We start from the raw sequence: 19,887 nt of genomic DNA on the forward strand, positions 1-19,887 counted from the left end.
AAATGCAAGTCTGTCTTTTTAAACTGATGCATGTTTCTTTGGACAGTTGGAATTAGACTGTAGAAAGTGAGAATGTTGTAGATTAGCTCGGAGAGTGTCAGACTGCTGCTCAGAGACTGTAGACTGTAACACATTGAGGATATCAGACTGCATTACAGTGAGAGTAACTGAGACAGTATCAGATTGCATCACTGGGAGAATATCAGATTGTAATATTGCCTAAGTAATTATAACAGACTAGCATGGCAAGAGAATTGAATGCCAACGCAGTGTTGGAGGCAACACAAAGTATGAGGTTGCAACGCAGAGATTATCAATTTGCAACGCTGAGTGTAGCATGGCAAATGTCAAACTGTAACACATCAAAAATGTAACAAAATCAGACTGTAATACAGTGAGTGTATCTAACTAACACACCAAGAATATCAGACTTGTAGTAACAATGTTAGACTGTAGAATGAAGTAAGATTGTAACATGCCCAGAATATCAGACTGTAACGCTGTTAAATAGGTACACAGTACATTTGGACAAGTCTGAGACAGATTTTAATCCAATTGTTTAATGTAGTGTTCAGTTTGGGAATCAAGTGCTATCAAGCAGCACTTTCTCACCAATAACCTGCTCACCGATGCTCAGTTTGGGTTCCGCCAGGACCACTCGGCTCCTGACCTCATTACAGCCTTGGTCCAAACATGGACAAAAGAGCTGAATTCTAGAGGTGAGGTTAGAGTGACTGCCCTTGACATCAAGGCAGCATTTGACCGAGTGTTGCACCAAGGAGCTCTAGTAAAATTGAATTCAATGGGAATCAAGGGGAAAACTCTCCAGTGGCTGGAGTCGTACCTAGCACAAAGAAAGATGGTAGTGGTTGTTGGAGGCCAATCATCTCAGCCTGACTTGTGACTTGTAGATGGTGGAAAGGCTTTGGGGAGTCAGGAGGTGAGTCACTCGCCGCAGAATACCCAGCCTCTGACCTGCTCTTGTAGCCACAGTATTACTGCAGGAGTTCCTCAGGACCGTGTCCTAGGCCCAACTATCTTCAGCTGCTTCATCAGTGACCTTCCCTCCAACATAAGGTCAGAAATGGGAATGTTCGCTGATGATTGCATAGTGTTCAGTTCCATCTGCAACCCCTCAGATAATGAAGCAGTCCGTGCCCGCATGCAGCAAGACCTGGACAACATCCAGGCTAGAGTTGATAAGTGGCAAGTAACATTCACGCCAGACAAGTGCCAGGCAATGACCATCTCCAACAAGACAGAGTCTAACCACCTCCCCTTGAAATTTAATGGCATTACCATCGCTGAATCCCCCACCATCAACATCTTGGGGGTCACCATTGACCAGAAACTTAACTGGACCAGCCATATAAATACTGTGGCTACAAGAGCAGGTCAGAGGCTGGGTATTCTGCAGCGAGTGACTCACCTCCTGACTCTCCAAAGCCTTTCCACCATCTACAAGGCACCAGTCAGGAGTGTGATGGAATACTCTCCACTTGCCTGGATGAGTGCAGCTCCAACAACACTCGAGAAGCTCGACACCATCCAGGACAAAGCAGTCCACTTGATTTGATACCCCATCCCCTAAACATTCACTCCCTTCAGCACTGATGCACCGTGGCTGCATTGTGTACCATCTACAGGATGCTTTGCAGCAACTCGCCAAGGCTTCTTCGACAGCACCTCCCAAACCCGCGACCTCTACCACCTAGAATTACAAGGGCAACAGGCACATGGGAACAACACCACCTGCACATTCTCTCCAAGTCTCATACCATCCCGACTTGGAAATATATTGCCATTCCTTCATCGTTGCTGGGTCAAAATCCTGGAACTCCCTACCTAACAGCACTGTGGGCGAACCTTCACCACACGGACTGCGGCGGCTCACCACCACCTTCTCGAGGGCAATTAGAGATGGGCAATAAACGCTGGCCTTGCCAGTGACGTCCACATCCCATGAACGAATAAAAGAAAAAAAACATCTGAACATGAATTTCTTTACTTTTGGGAAAATTGCTAATTGTAAGATTCTTTGTGGTTTTTCTGGCTTGGCCTTCTGAAAGCAGATTTACCTGGACCAGCTGACACATGCCATTGAAAGTCCAAAAGGGATATAAAGCAGAGCAATTTTAGGGAAATCTAAACAGATGTGAAATATCTTACTTCAGATGTGCTTCAAAGCCTTCCCAGTCACTTAGCTTTGCTAGTAGGACAGAGCACGGACGAGGAGCGCTGATCGTATTGGTTACTTTACACAATCAAATGTCAGTTTACAAATGGTACTCACTGTGACTGTAGTTTAGGGCTGCAGGCTCTCCTTTTTCTTTCTGTCCGAGTTACGATTTCCAGAAGGTTCCTGAAGGCTCATTTTTTGTTTGTGTGTGATAATATGGCAAAAGAAAAGCGAATGGAATTTCCTAACCCTTTCAAGTAGAGGTGGTCACTTGATCAGCTAATCCGCGAATTTACAACACTGCTTTGTTCCTGTTAATCCTTTTTCCTGACATTCTCTTAAATTTTCATTGCTCTTTCACAACATAAAGGGGTTGGATAGACAAACTGGTAGAGTACCATAGCAATTTCTGACCATTAATGTCTAGATCCTCGAAAGAATGATTCTTTGTCACAACAAAACTAAAATGGTTTTGTTTGTTCAAAAGATTAATCATGTATTTTTTAAAAATCTTCTAATTTTTCCAAAGTTATCCCTTTTAAGAGTCTCTCTTGGGGGTAGCCACCACCTTCACTTGGGGTGGGATGAGCCATGTACACCATCACTGTCAAACCATATTTTCATTGACCAAAAGGAGGTGCAAACGGTGAGGTGCCAGTGCGTAGTATCCGCAGTTCCTCTCTTTGGGGTAAACAGAGGATAATGCCTCCCACTGTCTCTAGGGTGAAGACAGGAGCATTTCCGTACCCCTATGGGATGTATAACAAAAATGAATCATTTTTGACCATGAAGGATTATTTATTGGATTCTTTCTTGCTGGTCACACCTGGGGTTAAAATGGGTTACTGCCAGCTATTTCTGCAAGCTTCAGAGAATACATATTCCAGACTGGTTGTTAGAAACACTTCAGGTCAAGGCATAAAAACTTGTTCAGGAAGCCCTTAATATAGGTTGGTTGATTGTTGCCATTGTCCTTGGATGGTGATCAATTTGACAGGTCGTTTAAGGTGATTGGAACAGATTAATGGCTCAAGCCAGTCAATTCAAATACAAGCATCCTGTGGAGCTATTTAGAATAGAAGGTGGTTTTTCCTGATTCCTGGCAAGGTGCCTGGCTTGCCACGAGCACGAATCAGAAAATTTCAGACCCACTGCTCACAATTTTCCGTCCATTGAAAGCCGTGAATAGAAAATTTTCCGATTCAGTTTTGTAATGGGCCAGGTACCTCATCCTGGGTGAGGACATGGAAAATCTACCGATGCATTTCATGCCCTGCTCGAACTCATTCTCAGAACCTCAAAACTATGGGTATTCATGAAAGACTGGCATCAGTCATAAGGGGCTGGGCTGCAGATGGGCCAGGATCTGTTGCTAGCTCCATAGCTGACTGCATGCTCTCAATGCCTTGCATAAGGATCCCACACACGAGGGTGGTGGACTCCTCTACACCTGCTGCCATGTGTCCGAAGCTTCATGGCACATCCTCCAAAGTCCGCAACAATTCTGTAACCAGCAGCTGTGGGCGGAGGCACTCTTCTGCTCCTTTTCCTCCCCGTGCTTGGTGTGTCACCAAAATTTCCACCCCGAGGGAACTCACTACATCCCTCAGATGGGATGGCCCTGTGCTGATGCTTGGTAGATCGGGTGGGTGGTGAGATACTTGGAGATAGAGTTGTGAAGAGCTGGATCTCGCTTCTTCATACCTGAAAAGATATAAAAGAGAAATGAAATTAGAAGGCTTTGTGTTGATGACTTCTGAGACCCTATGGTTGCACAATTGGTTAATAATAGAACAACTGCTGAACTTCCTCTCTTGGATTGCTGCTGCTTTTAACATTGATTCTGAACAGTCAGTGTTTGTGCCGTGTTTGACCAGCCCTTTGCCAAGGGCATGTTTCCTGCTTAGCCATCTCTGGCCTCCTCTTCCAAATAACGCCCCCCCCCCCCCCCCCACTGAATTTAGTGAGCTTGCTCCTCAAAAGGGTTCACATCATAACTAGTTCTGTATAAATAAAAATATCACCAGTTCAGTTAACTTTATCCAATGCCTACTGGCACACAAACAAGTCTCTATTGCTCTTTCATTGCCCGCAGGCCTTTAAGACCTGGCATTGCCCAGCTATTTCCTGCATGTCAGGACCTTGCGCCCAATCATCTGCCCCTGTGCATGCTCGCAGAATGCCCCCTCCCCCACACTAATGAGGGAGAAGAGGAAATGCAGTCCTTTCTACTTTTGAGTTGGGAATGGGCAATGGGGACTCGAGAAAATTAGTCCTTATCCACCTCGGTCTTCTTCCCTCCCTCAATTTACATATTTTAACACCCAGGTTTGGCATTACCTAATCACTGCTTCCTGATTTACCTCATCTCTCTCTCTCTCTCTCTCCTTTCTCTCTCACATCCCTTAACTTTGTTGCAGTCCTGTATTATGGGCCTTGACCCTTCATCAAGGTTTATCAATGCAAGAAAATTGTCCTAAGTGACAGTTTCCAGAGTCCTAAAATATTAAACACATTCCTCTACCAGATGAGGCCACCGGAGGACAGTGTGACACACGCAGTGCAACTAGCATGTTTTACTTCCATTAAGTGTTATGGGCAGCTGGTGGTTGTCTGAAGGTTATAAATGTATGGCAAATGTGCTCTATAATCAGAAAGATTTTAATAGGTTGTTGTATGGAAATGTGCCTGACCTGTAACCACAGAGTGGGCATTCAAGGGTAAGTAGTGCAGTTTATTTGGGGTAACCAAGAATTCACGCAACAGTCAGGAATTATCTGAAAGTTGAACATAAGAAATAGGAGCAGGAGTAGGCCATTCGGCCCCTCGAGCCTGCTCTGCCATTCAATCAGATCGTGGCTGAACTTCGACCTCAGCTTCACTTTCCCGCCTGATCCCCATATCCCTTGATTCCCCTACAGTCCAAAGATCTATCTTTCTCAGCCTTGAATATACTCAACGACTGAGCATCCACAGCCCTCTGAGGTAGAGAATTCCAAAGATTCACAATCCTCTGCGTGAAGAAATTCCTCCTCATCTCAGTCTTAAATGTCTGACCCCTTATCCTGAGACTGTGCCCCCTAGTTCTAGACTCTCCAGCCAGAGGAAACAAACTCTCAATATCTACCCTGTCAAGCCCCCTCAGAATCTTTTATATTTCAATGAGATCAGCTCTCATTCTTCTAAATTCCAGAGAGTATAGGCCCATTCTACTCAACCTCTCACAGGACAACCTCCTCATCCCTGGAATCGATTTAGTGAACCTTTGTTGCACCGCCTCTAAGGCAAGTATATCCTTCCATGTCGGCATGTACTACCCCCATGGCTGTTTGAACATTTGCAGCAGCCTTTCTGTTTATATTTTTCAATTAGAGTGGGCAGGGGCATTGCTAATTTTAATCTCAATGAACAATCTTTAAACAAATGTTTTTCCTATCCTTATCGCATGAAGGTGCTGACTGTTGTTGGAATATAGTTCCACAGTTGGTGGGTTTCCTCCAATACACCACCATTCTTCATGCGTGAACTTAGACAGTGAATAGCACTAACCTATTTGACTGTGGAGGGCATCACACTTGAATCTGCTCCTGTCCTTAAGCAGTGTTCACATGTGTACTTTCTGGCAGTAATCACTGGCTATGGATCAGATGATATTCTCCATAGCTCAGGGATGCCGAGGCCAATTGCAGCACCTAAAGCACTGCCCTGAGCTAAGCTAACTGCGCACAAACCTGGGTTGAACCTTCAAATTTTGTGGTTAAGTACTGCACGAAGTGGAATTAGTCTGTCCCTACAGATGCTCCCAACATTCAAGTGCTAGTGAAAATCTACTGTTAAAACTGCAAGCTTCTGTAGTTTGAATAGGGGCCTTTCACTCCAGCTAGCATAGCCTAGCACCAGAAAACAGTTAGAAATCCCACAGACATGTGAAGAGAAATATGAAAAAGGGACAAGAGTAGGAGAGGGAGACAAAATGGTGTAGGAGAGAAAAAAAAATACTCTAAAGTTACCTGGCCATCTCCTGCAGCTGATATGATAGATACAGTTTGTCCCTTTTTAATTGTGTTTTGTTTTATGACTGCTCGGGCATGTGACTCACAGCTGGGGTTTGTCTGATTTTTATAGCTCTGTGCATTGATTGGGGTGTCCACCACTGGTTTATGAACAGCAAGTTGTAGAAGCGCTAAACCCATAAAAGCCCCGCCCATGAATTACAGGCCTAACTAATCCCTGCAGTCAACCAGGGAGCCTTCCTGACATCAACTGGATAACTAGGAATTCCTTTTGCTCCCTTCCAATTTCCTCCTCTCCTGAAGGTGCTGATTCCCGTCCTGGGCTATTGTCACTCTCCTGTTCCTTGCTGAAATGGCCATTATTCATATGTGAGTCCAGACAGTTTGTCATGTCAGGCTATTCAACTGCAGAGGAACAAAGCCCTATCATGATCTTGCCCAATGTCCACACATAATTTGTTTTCAGTAGGAGTCACCGGATGCTGATCAGGGACAGGAACCCTGGTTGATTCCACGTCCCCTGTAACCCAAGGGTTCTGATACTAATTGTAGCCGTCCCAACTGCGATCAGTTAACTCAGCACAGACTTTGTACGCCTCAAAAACACTAGCCCCTATTTTAACCCTGCCCACATGGCAGACACACTGCGTGCGGGCGGTTAAAATAGTGGCCGGGGTGCTACCCACTGCATTCCCACAGTGTTCGGGCCACCGCCGTTTTAACTCCCGGGTGTCAAGGCCATCCACTGCAGGCAGGCGGGTGCCTCATAAATATTTAAATGTTTGGATCCAATGACGTCATGCAGACCTCGACGCCAAATTAATGCTGAGATGTGAATCACGCACAGTCCTGGCGGCAAGCAGGATTGGGGCCAGAAGAGGCCCAGGTAAGTTTTATTTCCTTGTGAGCCAGGAGGAGCAGGTGTGGAAATCTTGGGCCTCCTTTGCCCCGGGCTTCTCCCTCCCCCAACCGTGATGGTGTCGGACCCCCACTCTTCCCACTTACTTTGCCGAGGACTGTTTCTCTGGGGCTTCCGGCAGGGGCCGCCCTCGCCCGCCGGTCAATGAGGTGCCCTACTTTGTAACCTTGCAATCTCTGATTGATTGTGAGCTGGGTAAAAACTTCTAACTTCAAATAAACCTGCATCCTGTCTCTAGATTTAAACTTGGCCGTAGTCTTGAAGTTTTTTTCCTTTTATTTTCTTTCTGCTCTTCTCTTCCCCCCCCCCCCCCTCCCCCCCCAACCTCTGCTAGTGCTTCACTGATCAGCTATTAAGGCCTGGAGTTAATTATTACAGAGCAATAACTTTTAATGAAATTGATTTCTTATTACAGTCTGTGCGTATGACGACTGACCAAGGGTCGGAGTGTCTGGCAGTGTGGCCTTGCATCAGTAAAAGCCTACGGTTGAGTTCGCTAAGAATATGAGTAGCTTGTGTCTGTTATTCACCCTCATGTTACCAACTAACTTCCAAAGAATCTTCCATGTCTTACTTTCTTCGATTGCCATGTTATGTGGGGGAAGAAGACAAAGAGATAGTTAGGGACTGTAAGATGGAGCCTGGATCATGAGGAGTTCACACTCCGGGAGGTCTCTTAAATGTGGACATGACGCAAATGCAACTGCATCTGCCTCCCAGAGAATGAGTCTGGACTTGGTCATCACAGGGAATGCTGGGATAGTGGATTATACCTCCCCTGCCTCTCACAGTCAGCCGGAGTGTCTCAGCAGGTGTACAGATCCCTGCCCAGAAGGTACTGTGTGTCTGGAATCTTGCGCATGCTACACAGTGGTGAGCAGTCTTAACATTGACAGGTAGGAGAGATTGTGGAACAAACTGAGGTGGGGGAAAGAGTATAATTAATTCTTACATGGTGTAGTGTTTTGGACCAAAGTCCTATCGATGCTACAGCAAGAACTTTCCATTATCCAAAGGAAGTCCCAAAACACCAAACAGTGTAACATAGCTTTTGCCTGGAGTGACTTCCAAAATTCAAGCTGGATAGTAAGTCTGTTCAAAGCCCATTTTTATCACTGTTAATACAGGAGTTATGCCTCATGATGTGGAGACGTTAATTTAAGATTTTAGGTGAATTTTCATCGCAACAAAGCAAACATCTATGCTTAAGCCATGATTTCAGCCCTCTGATCTAAGCCCTATTGTATTCTACTGCTATCCTGATCCTGCTCCAACCCTAACCCTAGCTACAGTTCGACCCTTTTTCACCCCTGCTGTGCTTCTGACAGCTTTTGAATTTGGTATAAGGTATCGGCCAGTAACCCCAACTGCAGTGAGTTTTGTAATGAGAGCGGCTCAGTTGCTCTGCACTCCCTTTACAAGGGTGATGGGTTTTTGGACTGGGCAAAAGTTGGCCTCCTACCCAGTAAAGTGGCCAGATGCCCACCTGCTGTACTGATGGCCGGGGCCGCAAGCTATGTGTATTTATATCCCACCACAAATTACTCATCTGAGAAAAACAGATGTGATGTACAATTATAATCTGATGGCTTACACTGTTGATATTAATATCCTGCCCTCCCCACACCCAACCAAAGTTCAGAAGAGGAACCGTGGGCTGCCTGATACATGCTTTTGAGTTGAGGCAGTGACAAAGACATGGAAATAAACTCCAGTTTCATTATTTCATTGCACGTGTTAAAGTCGAGAGGAAACGGGATTTGATCTTTTATTTGTGAATTTTGTGCTCATCAAGGTGTGTGATCTTAGTGCTGGAGAATTGAGCACTTTTCATTTCAGGAACTCAGTATCAGCATCAAGCTATCCGAGGTCAGGCATAGTACAGTTAGATACAGAGCAAAGCTTCCTCTTTTTTTCCCACCTCCTCTCAATATAAGGCACTCAGTTGCTACCTTAGAAGAATTCACCAGATAAAGTGAGGTCAGCCTACTTGCATAATTTTCTTGTACTTAGGGTCCAGCTCCCTCAATGCGCTAGGAGCACCAGGGATGAATTGTTGGGCACCTGCAGCCAGTGAAGGGGGAAATAGTTACGGTGGACAAGGAGCATGAGGGGGTACCAAGCAAGCAGGGCAGGTGTGCCCGGAGGGACAAAGGATAGGGGTGCCTGAAATTTGAATGGCAGCCTCCCATTCAGTGCGCATCCCAAAGGGGAGCTGTGTGACTGCAGAACTGCTCAGGTGCTTCAGCCTCATTATGGGATGCCTGCATAATTACCATAAATGTTGGGGGCCTAATGAATCTAGTACGCAGCTTGGCAGTAGGCTCCCCCGTTTCCTTTGTCCATTGGGATGCGCTAGGCACTTTGGGTGTGGTGTAGGTCTCCAGCCTACATGTTCAATTTTCCAGAAAGTAGGCAGCAATGTGCTGAAGTACATCAGGCATCGTATTATTAGCCCGTATGAGTGAGATTGCCACTTTTATGCTGTAAACTCATTCCCACTAGGAACTGATTTGAGAATGTCCCAGCTCGTCCTTGTATGAATCTTGGAGTCAGCAGACAGAAGAGGCTTGCAGCCCATCAGTGTGGGCTAGACTTGATCCCAGATCCCAGAGGTGAAAGGCCAGTGTCTAACTCACTACACCACTTTTTAACATAATTGTGTATCATTCGTCAGTTGTAAGTACAAATTTCCACAATTAGGGGAAAAAATCGAGTTGATGAGCGAAGAATCACAGTGCATAACACACCACGAGGAAGAATGAGGTATATGATGCAGCTTGAGCTGTAGGTTTTGGGGAATGCAGTGCACCCTGAGATGTGATTTGGGGGAATACAGTAGATGACGACCCTATGCAACTGTTTAGGGGTGGTGTAGCAGGTAATGCACACTGAGCTGTAGGTTTTGGGGAATACACTTGTAACGTTTTGAAATTTTTGATAATTATTTGTGCATGGAACGGGTTTCGGGACTGTTTTAAGTGTTGTATTTTAAAACAAAGTAAATTTGCACAGGTTTAAAAATGGCTTCAGACATTGAATATGTGTATTAAATCCAGATAGGCCAGTTTGTGGGCTATCACAGCTCACAGTTTATTCCAAATTGATTCAGTCGTTTCATACCAGGCCTATTAGTCAGGATGGCCCCCATTCATTTTGAGTTCACAAGCTTTCGGAGGCTTCCCCCTTCCTCAGGTGAACGATGTGAATCTGAGGAAGGGGGAAGCCTCCGAAAGCTTGTGAATTTAAAATAAAATTGCTGGACTATAACTTGGTGTTGTAAAATTGTTTACAATTGTCAACCCCAGTCCATCACCGGCATCTCCACATCATTCATTTTGAGAACAGCAGGAGATGTTCTTTTTAAATCCAAATCCCAAGGGGGAAGGAGAGGTAGCTGGGTTGATTGACAAGCCTACTGACAAATCACTGACCAGGGAGGAAGTCTGTGTCACAGACCTCCCCCAGCTGGGAACACAGATAAAAGAGACACTTTTAAACAAGAGACTGTGTGGTGTAGGTCTAGGGCCCAGAGCTGGAAGCAAAAATGGAGATCAGTTTTTGCAGTTAGAGCAATGTAAAAAGAATGGTAATGCCACAAACAAGTTAGTCAACTCACAATAGGGACAGGGTGTGAGGTTTATTATTTTTTCCCCATTTTTCAAGGAGAGAGGTGAGATTAAGTTAAGTAAGTGGAATTTGGTTTGACTATTACTCTGTGATCACTTGCTGTCTGAAATAAATCAGCTTAATGATTTATATCTGGCTATGTCTCACCAAGTGTTTCAGACTAAAGATTGGAGAATGGCCCGTGTGAAAGACACGATATCTGATTCAGATCACAAAGAAGTACAATTGTTACACCGCTGAGTTATGCTGTTGTATAATTAGATATTGGGCAGAATGGGCACAGTCCTGAGTGTAATATGCCTGGACTACTTATTACATAGAATTTTGCAGCACAAAAACGGGCCATTCTGTCCAACAAGTCTATGCCGGTGTTTATGCTCTACACGAGCCTCTTTCTACCTTGTGTACTTATCTAGCTTCCCCTTAAATGCATCTATGCTAATTGCCTCAACCACTCCACGTGGCAGCGAGTTCCACATTCATCGCGGTTTGCAAAAGAATATCTAAGGCAGACGCAAAACTTGTAACACGCACAATAAACTGTAGGTTGGGGGAAAGCAACTGTAGGTTGCTTCCTGAGTTATACATTAAGGAGAATGAACCTTGAGCTGTAGGATTGGAGGAAAGTGTTGTGTGACGTTCGCTTAGCTGGTTGCTGGGGGAAATCCAGTGTGGAATACACCCTGAGTTGCAGATTAGGGAGCATGTAACGTGTGGTGTATCCTGAGCTGTAAGATAACAGGGATGCAGCATCATGCCAGCCAAACAAGGGAGGAGGAGTGGAATCTGTCCCCTGCCTCTGAGACCTACCACAGGATGAGGAGAGAAGATTTAAAAAAAAGTCATAGTTTTGTAAAGTGTAAGATTAAATGTAAATTTTAAAGTGTATAATTATCATTTCCACTGAAGTCATACAGTTGCACTTCACAATAGATGAATGGCCCCAATTTCACCTTGACCAATGTTGATTTGTTCCTTTTTCAAGCAAGTGGGTCACGTTAACTCGCCATCATTCACTGAGCTTTGGCCTCCAGCCAATGTAAATATCATATACAGTGGACGCCAAGTTCTTTTCAGATATCCTAATCTCCCTTGCAAATACAAAACTTGTTCGGAGTCCTTTGTGTCCTGAGCATTGCTGTGAAGTGTAAAGTCTCAGTAAACATATAAGATCGTGAAAGATAAACTTTAAAGGAGAAATGTAATCTGATAATTGCTACATTCTAAATGGTATGCTGTAAGATAACTCCATTTATCAGCTTTTGAGTTGTTCTCAGTCCCTGTGCTTTCAATGCTGGTTCAGTTTTCCTAATGGCCAATGGTTACAAGGACTGACTGATGTGATATTGAGCCATACAGATCAGAAGGTCCCAGTTTTGATTCCTGGTCTGTGTGGAGTTAGCTGAACTCACCTGGAGCAATGCTAGTGGCATGACAACTGTCATCAGCACCCCTGGGTGAGGAAGGGGAAAAATCAGCCAGATTTCCTGCTACTGTTCATCATCCAGTAACCCCTACTGGAAAATGTGCATATGGTTGTCAGATAAGGGCAAGATTGAGCTTTCCTCTTAAAAACCTTCCATGATCCAAGATGGATATTTGTAAACAATTTTACAACACCAAGTTATAGTCCAGCAATTTTATTTTAAATTCACAAGCTTTCGGAGGCTTCCTCCTTCGTCAGGTGAACGATGTGACGAAGGAGGAAGCCTCCGAAAGCTTGTGAATTTAAAATAAAATTGCTGGACTATAACTTGGTGTTGTAAAATTGTTTACAATTGTCAACCCCAGTCCATCACCGGCATCTCCACATCAAGATGGATATGGATGAGGAAGACCATTCAGCTGATGTTAGCTCATCCATCCAGAACAACCTTCAGTCCCCCATCACAGCATCCATAGCGAGAGAGAAAATCTTCTATTAAAGCTTTATGCCCTGTGGGTTTGATTGAGCACTTTCACTGCCACTATGAACACTAAGGTAGCTTCCATCTCCATTGCATTATCTTGTTTTCCTTCACTCTTAGCAAGAAGTGCCCAGATTCACTGGCACAAGTTATGCACACAGCAGTTTGCTATCCTCAGAGGGGGTGTGGGTGATCATGATCTCCAAACTGGGACTCTGGGTGGATGTGGAGAGCTGTAAATGTGCCGGTTACCTCCTCTTTGATTTCTCTTTAGTGGCAGACCTCAATCGGTTTTACCTCCCGCTCTCCCTCCCAACATTGTTGCTGGGTCAGGGAACTCATCAAGTGCAACGATTGCAACGGAAACCCGTGCCCTACCAGTTGGTTTACCTTGGCATGCAAGTGCCCAAAACATTTTAAACCACCTAAAATTTGATGCATATGACATTCTCGAACGGTGCCAGCGGATTGGAAGGTAGCAAATGTAACCCCGCTATTCAAGAAAGGAGGGAGAGAGAAAAAAAAGGGAACTATAGGCCAGTTAGCCTGACATCAGTCGTCGAGAAAATGCTGGAATCCATTATTCAGGAAGTGGTAACAGGGCACTTGGAACATCATAATATGATCAGGCAAAGTCAAAATGGTTTTATGAAAGGGAAATCGTGTTTGACAAATTTATTAGAGTTTTTTTTGAGGATGTAACCAGCAGGGTAGATAAAGGGGAACCAGTGAATGTAGTGTATTTGGATTTTCAAAAGGCATTCGATAAAGTGCCACATAAAAGGTTGTTACGCAAGATAAGAGCTCATGGGGTTGGGGGTAACATATTGGCTTGGATAGAGGATTGGTAAACGGACAGAATAGAGAGAGTAGGAGTCAACATGTCATTTTCAGGTTGGCAAGCTGTAACTAGTGGGGTGCTGCTAGGATCGGTGCTTGGGCCTCAGCTATTTACAATCTATATTAATGACTTAGATGAAGGGACCGAGTGTAGTGTATCCAAGTTTGCTGACGATACAAAGCTAGGTGGGAAAGTAAGCTGTGCAAAGGGATATAGATAGGTTAAGTGAGTGGGCAAGAGGGTGGCAGATGGAGTATAATGTGGGGAAATGTGAGGTTATTCACTTTGGTAGGAAGAATAGAAAAACAAAATATTTTTTTAAATGGTGAGAAACTATTAAATGTTAGTGTCCAGAGAGACTTGTGTGTCCTGGTACAAAAAACCCCACAAAGTTAACATGCAGGTACAGCAAACAATTAGGAAGGCAAATAGCATGTTGGCCTTTATTGCAAGGGGGTTGGAGTACAAGAGTAAGGAAGTCTTACTACAATTGTACAGGTATTTGGTGAGACCACACCTGGAGCACGTGTACAATTTTGGTCTCCTTACCTAAGGAAGGATATATTTGCCTTAGAGGGGGTGCAACGAAGGTTCATTAGATTGATTCCTGGGGTGAGAGGGTTGTCCCATGAGGAGAGATTGAGTAGAATGGGCTTATACTGTCTGGAGTTTAGAAGAATAAGAGATGATCTCATTGAAGTATATAAGATTCTGAGGGGGCTTGACAGGGTAGATGCTGAGAGGTTGTTTGCCCTGGCTGGAGAGTCTAGAACTAGGGGGTATAGTTGCAGGATAAGGGGTCGGCCATTTAAGACTGAGATGAGGAGGAATTTCTTCACTGAGGGTTGCGAATCTTTGGAATTCTCTATCCCAGAGGGCTGTGGATGCACAGTCGTTGAGTATAATCAAGGCTGAGATAGATAGATTTTTGGACTCTAGGGGAATCAAGGGATATGGGGATCAGGCAGGAAAGTGGAGTTGAGGTTGAAGATCAGCCATGATCTGATTGAATTATGGAGCAAGCTCGAGGGGCCGTATGGCCTATTCCTGCTCCTATTTCTTATGTTCTTTTGTTCTTACAAAATTATTAAAGGGCAAAATACTGTGGATGATGGAAATCTGAAAAAAATAGAAAATATGGATATTAGGAGAACAGAAAGTATTTTTTTGTTTTTATTATAAAAGGGCATTTGGCCCATCAAAGCTCATCCCACTGTTACGTTAGCTCTCCACTTTATAGCATTCAGCGGTATCGGAACAACCCCAAGTTTCTAACTCTCCTTCTCTGCTGGCAGATTGTTCTAAACATTCCTCACTCTGAGTAGTAATGTCTGTTTTAAGTTGCCCTTAATTAATTGAAATGTACGAACTCTGGTTCTAATCTGATTTACTTTGAAGTGATATTCTGCCTCATCAATTTGTCTCTATCACAATATTTTATCTACCTCTGTGAGTCCCCTTTCCTTAAACTACCTTCTCACTGTACTGTAGAGTTTTAAGCTTTGCTAATCTTTCCCCACAGCTCATCCCTTTTGTGTTTGGGATTTTGTGTTTGTTGTTCTTTGTTCTCACAATACCCCTTCGGTCCCCGTTCTGAGGCATCATAGCTCTGTATGAATAAAGCTTTGAACTGGTGGTAAGCCGCTCACTATGCTTCACCCTTGTTACAGAAGGAGAGGGATTAATCTTGTGTCAGTTTTTGGTGCTGGTGCATTATTGGATGTGATTACACTCTACAGCGCCAGCTTTGTAACTTGTAATAATTACTGTGTTCGTCAGGTCTAGAATGTTCTAACACTGCACTCAGTGACTCCAGCCGAAGCCTGGGCGGTGTTGCAAGTTTATGTGCGCTGACTAAGTTTGTTCAAAGTCTTTTTCAACGAAAGCCTTTATCACGTTTGTGCCAGGCTCTCTTAACACCTCTGCTCGGATAGATGGGGCTTTGTTGTTAGTGATTGAAAGAAGAGCTCTCCTGATGGCTTAGTGGGTAAATGCACTGTACGTAACTGAGCCACACAGAATAAAAGTCTCTGGTTAGAGTCCTAGTCTGTGCTGAGTTAGCTAATTTCAGTAGTAGAGGCACTAGAGTTGAGCTTAGTGGCCTGGGCTCGGTCGGAAAGCAATTAGCCTGGGATCCTGTTGCTGATTATTATTCAGAGGCCCCTGTGAGTGTGCCTGAACTTTGAGGACAGGATTGAATTTGACTGTGATGCCTGCACAGCAGAATATCTGCTGACACTCACTGTCTACCTTCACATATAAAGAACGTCTGAGATATCAGAGGGTAGCTGACACCTGTGGAATTCCAGGGAGAGTCTGTGCCTGCAGGAGAGAAGGGGAGAAAAGTAAACCGCAGATGTTACACTTTAAAAAAAAATAAACATCAGGAATCCCATTTTCCCACAAGAAGGAATGGACTCTGGATTTTCCCCAGCATTCCCGGGGTTAATGCTCAGTAGCTGAAAGTCCTACTCTTTTTTTCCCCATCCCCCTCCGAGCACTTCATGTTTACGGGCAAAGTGGGCACCGCAGAGAGCAGAAGTATCCTGAGCTTTTATCTGAGGGCTTCTTCCTTCAAATACGTGGAGACTGCTGGATTCGTATTGTTTTCAGGATCCCTGCTAGTCCCATAAGGTAACCCCTCCCTCCCTCCCTCCCTCCCTCTCCCTAGTACAAGAGTTTGGTAAGGCTATTCCCTTCTCCAACACTGATGTATTTACAGTCCCCTTGAAGGCAAGTTTACAGGTAACCTTGGAATGCTGTTTATACTCTGATTCCTAAAGAGTGGGACTTAGCACTTTACGATTGGCCATGAACTGACCTTTGTATCAAATGGATACATCACAGTCACAAGGCTCCTGCTGTTATTTGGTTGTCCATGTTTATTTCTCACTCCTGCTTCCAGTCCCACCCCCAACAACCCCACTGAGCACACCGCTCCCTGACTAATTTTCTCCCCTCCTCTTCAGAAGGCTTTGATTTCTTCTTGTGGTTTGGTTCCAAGGGTGCATTGTGTGAACCTGAGTACGGCGTGTCAACATCTATTCAATCCTTGGGGATCCGAGCCCAGTGTCCCCAGAGGTTCAATTCCCAACAGAAGTAATTGGATAGCGTTTACAGGCACCTTGGCTGATTTTTGTCGATCTTGGCCTAGGGTGCAGAAGCTAATTGTAGTGCCCAAACTGCTGACAGCAGCGAACTGAACACCAACTGGGGAATGAACCTGGGATTAACTTGGTCCGTATGGCTCAGCATTACACCAGGTGATTCAATTACCAACTGAACTCTCAAAGCCTTTATTACAAAATTATGACTAACTAGTACGGCACACTGTGAGGAAACAATTAATATCAGAAGTGATACAGTCAGTAATACGTTGTTGGCTGGGAGCAGTTATTGAGCCTGACTCTGAGGGAACTGGATTAGAGTCTCTGGAGGTGCGGTAAATAACACAGTGCTGGCTGGGAGGAGTCACTGAGCTGTTCCCTTAGGAGGGATTCAACTTGTTTCATACTAATGTTTGTTCAAATTAAGTGCGGCCTTGCTGTCAAGGCTCAGGGCTACGTGAACCTTTTTTTCCCATACATCCACATCCACTTTAACCCTCAGTTATAATTTCTGGAAACTGAGCGTGCCAGAGACTCAGCTTTTTCGGGCATGCCTCATCCTGTCCTAAGACTGTGACTTTAACCAATTTGAACTCTTAAGGAATAAGATTGGTGATTTACAAACCATGGAGAGGGCCGGTGAGTGAGCTGGTAGTGTTTCCAGGACCCATTGTGTAGAATGTACACGAGAGTTATGTACTGTCACAATGTGAGACAGTTAGGGTGCAAAAGATATTGTAGCGATCAGACTACTACTTTGCCACAAAACCCTGGCAAACTTGTCTTGTTTACCAGTTTCCAGGGAAAGTTCAGACAATCTGTTCTAGGTTTAGTGGCGCATTCTAATTTATACCATTAAATTGAATAGTGTGCTGGATGCCATTTTGATTCTGTGACTATGGGGATTTTCCAAGCAGTATAAAAGCTATTGATCGGTATAGATGAGGTAAACTAATTCACTAGAACAAGGGAACGTGAGCAAAAACTGGTCAAAGGACAATTTAGGTCTAATGCTACGAAGAACTTCATGCAGTGATTAACATTTAGAATTAACTTTCTGAGTAGGATACTGCAGCTGAAAATCTTAGATTCTCTCAAGGTACAGTTAGATGAGGAGGAAGAGGATTGTAAGTTTTTTTTTACTCTATGTCGGGTTAAATGGTCCCTTGCATGGTGGGAGATTGGCTCTTGAGTGGAGATCCATGACAACAACAACAACTACTACTTGCATTTATATAGCGCCTTTAACGTAGTAAAATGTCCCAAGGCGCTTCACAGGAGTGATTTTGAAACAAAATTTGACACTGAGCCACATAGGGAGATATTAGGACAGGTGACCAATTGCTTGGTCAAAGAGATAGGTTTTAAGGAGCGTCTTAAAAGAAGAGCGATAGAGGCAGAGAGGTTTAGGGAGGGCGTTCCAGAGCTTAGGGCCTAGGCAGCTGAAGGCACGGTTGCCAATGGTGGAGCGATTTAAAATCGGGGATGCGCAAGAGGCAAGAATTGGAGGAGCGCAGAGATCGCGGAGGGTTGTAGGGCTGGAGGAGGCTACAGAGCTAGGGAGGGGTGAGGCCATGGAGTGATTTGAAAACAAGGATGAGAATTTTAAAATTGAGGCGTTGCCAGTCCAGGAGCCAGTGTAGGTCAGCGAGCACAGGGGTGATGGGTAAACGGGACTTGGTGTGAGTTAGGATATGGGCAGCAGAGTTTTGGATGAAGGTGGAAGATGGGAGACCGATCGGGAGGGCATTGGAATAGTCAAGTCTAGAGGTAACAAAGGCATGGATGAGAGTTTCAGCAGCAGATGAGCTGAGGCAGGGGCGGAGATGGGCGATGTTCTGGAGGTGGAAGTAGGCGATCGTGGTTTTGGAATGGATATGTGGTCGGAAGCTCATCTCAGGGTCAAATAGGATGCCAAGGTTGCGAACGACCTGGTTCAGCCAGGAAGTCGGATGGAGTCGGTGGCGAGGGAACAGAGTTTGTGGCAGGGACCGAACACAATGGCTTCGGTCTTCCCAATGTTTAGTTGGAGGAAAGTTTTGCTCATCTAGTACTGGATGTCAGACAAGCAGTGTGACAAATCAGAGACAGTGGAGGGGTCAAGGGAGGTGGTGGTGAGGTAGAGCTGGGTGTCATCAGCGTACATGTGGAACCCGATGTGTTTTCGGATGATGTCGCCGAGGGGCAGCATGGAGGTGAGAAATAGGTGGGGGCCAAGGATAGCTCCTTGGGGAACTCCAGAGGTAACGGAGCGGGAAGAGAAGCCATTGCAGGTGATTCTCCGGCTATGACTGGATAGATAAGAATGGAACCAGGCGATTGCAATCCTACCCAGCTGGACGACAGAGGAGAGGCATTGGAGAAGGATGATATGGTCAACCGCGTCAAAGGAATCAGACAAGTCGAGGAGGGATAGTTTACCATGGACACAGTCATGTAGGATGTTATTTGTGACTTTGATAAGGGTCGTTTCAGTACAGTGGCAGGGATGGAAACCTGATTGGAGGGATTCAAACATGGAGTTGCGGAAAAGATGGGCATGCATTTGGGAGGCGACCCTGTATGTTCAAGGACTTTGGAGAGGAAAGGAAGGTTGGAGATGGGGTGGTAGTTTGCAAAGACAGTGGGGTCAAGGGTGAGTTTTTTGGGGTGGGGGGTGATGACAGCAGATTTGAAGGAGAGGGGGACAGTACCTGAGAAGAGGGAACTGTTAACAATATCAGCTAACATGGGGGCCAGGAAGGGAAATTGGGTGGTCAGTAGTTTGGTAGGAATAGGGACAAGGGAGCAGGAGGTGGGTCTCATGGTCAAGATGAGCTTGGAGAGGGCATGAGGTGAGATAGAAGAGATATCAGAGAAAGATGCGAGGGCAGGGGGGAACTGTAGGGGAAATTTGGCTTGGTGGTCTAAGGGAAAGGAGGGAAGTGGGAGAGGCAGCTGAATGGATGGTCTTAATCTTAGAGACAAAGTGGTCCATGAGCTCCTCGCATTTGTTGTTGGAGGTGAGGGTGGAGGAGACGGGTGAGGAGTTTAAGACGACGATTTGTAGTGGAGAGGAGAAGCCGGGGGTTATCTTTGCATTCCAGGATGATCCTGGAATAGTGAGCAGCTTTGGCAGAGCAGAGCAGGACCCGATAGTGCTTTATGTGGTCCAGCCAGATCTGGCGATGAATGGCTAAACCAGTTGTCCGCTATAAATGTTCAAGTCTGTGTCTCTTGGATTTGAGCGGAGATGAGGGCCGTACCAGGGGGAGCGACCACGATATGAGAGAGTAATGGTTTTAATGGGAA

General features: G+C 45.0%; 1 protein-coding gene across 3 annotated transcripts in view; it reads left to right on the forward strand.

Annotated features, from left to right (window-relative positions):
* Positions 1 to 19,887, forward strand: part of LOC137327893 (guanine nucleotide exchange factor for Rab-3A-like) — a 110,979-nt gene that overhangs the window by 17,471 nt on the left and 73,621 nt on the right. For 2 of the 3 annotated variants that reach the window (XM_067993793.1, XM_067993794.1), the window contains exon 1: positions 7,570 to 8,007. The exons of the other annotated variant lie outside the window; for it this stretch is intronic. In XM_067993793.1, the coding sequence (XP_067849894.1) occupies positions 7,760 to 8,007 (248 nt within the window). In that variant the 5' untranslated portion in view covers positions 7,570 to 7,759. Of the gene's footprint in view, positions 1 to 7,569; positions 8,008 to 19,887 lie in introns of those variants that run through there. 3 annotated transcript variants of the gene reach the window in all.

The sequence above is a fragment of the Heptranchias perlo genome, chromosome 12, assembly GCF_035084215.1.
Source record: "Heptranchias perlo isolate sHepPer1 chromosome 12, sHepPer1.hap1, whole genome shotgun sequence".
Classification (NCBI taxonomy): domain Eukaryota; kingdom Metazoa; phylum Chordata; class Chondrichthyes; order Hexanchiformes; family Hexanchidae; genus Heptranchias; species Heptranchias perlo.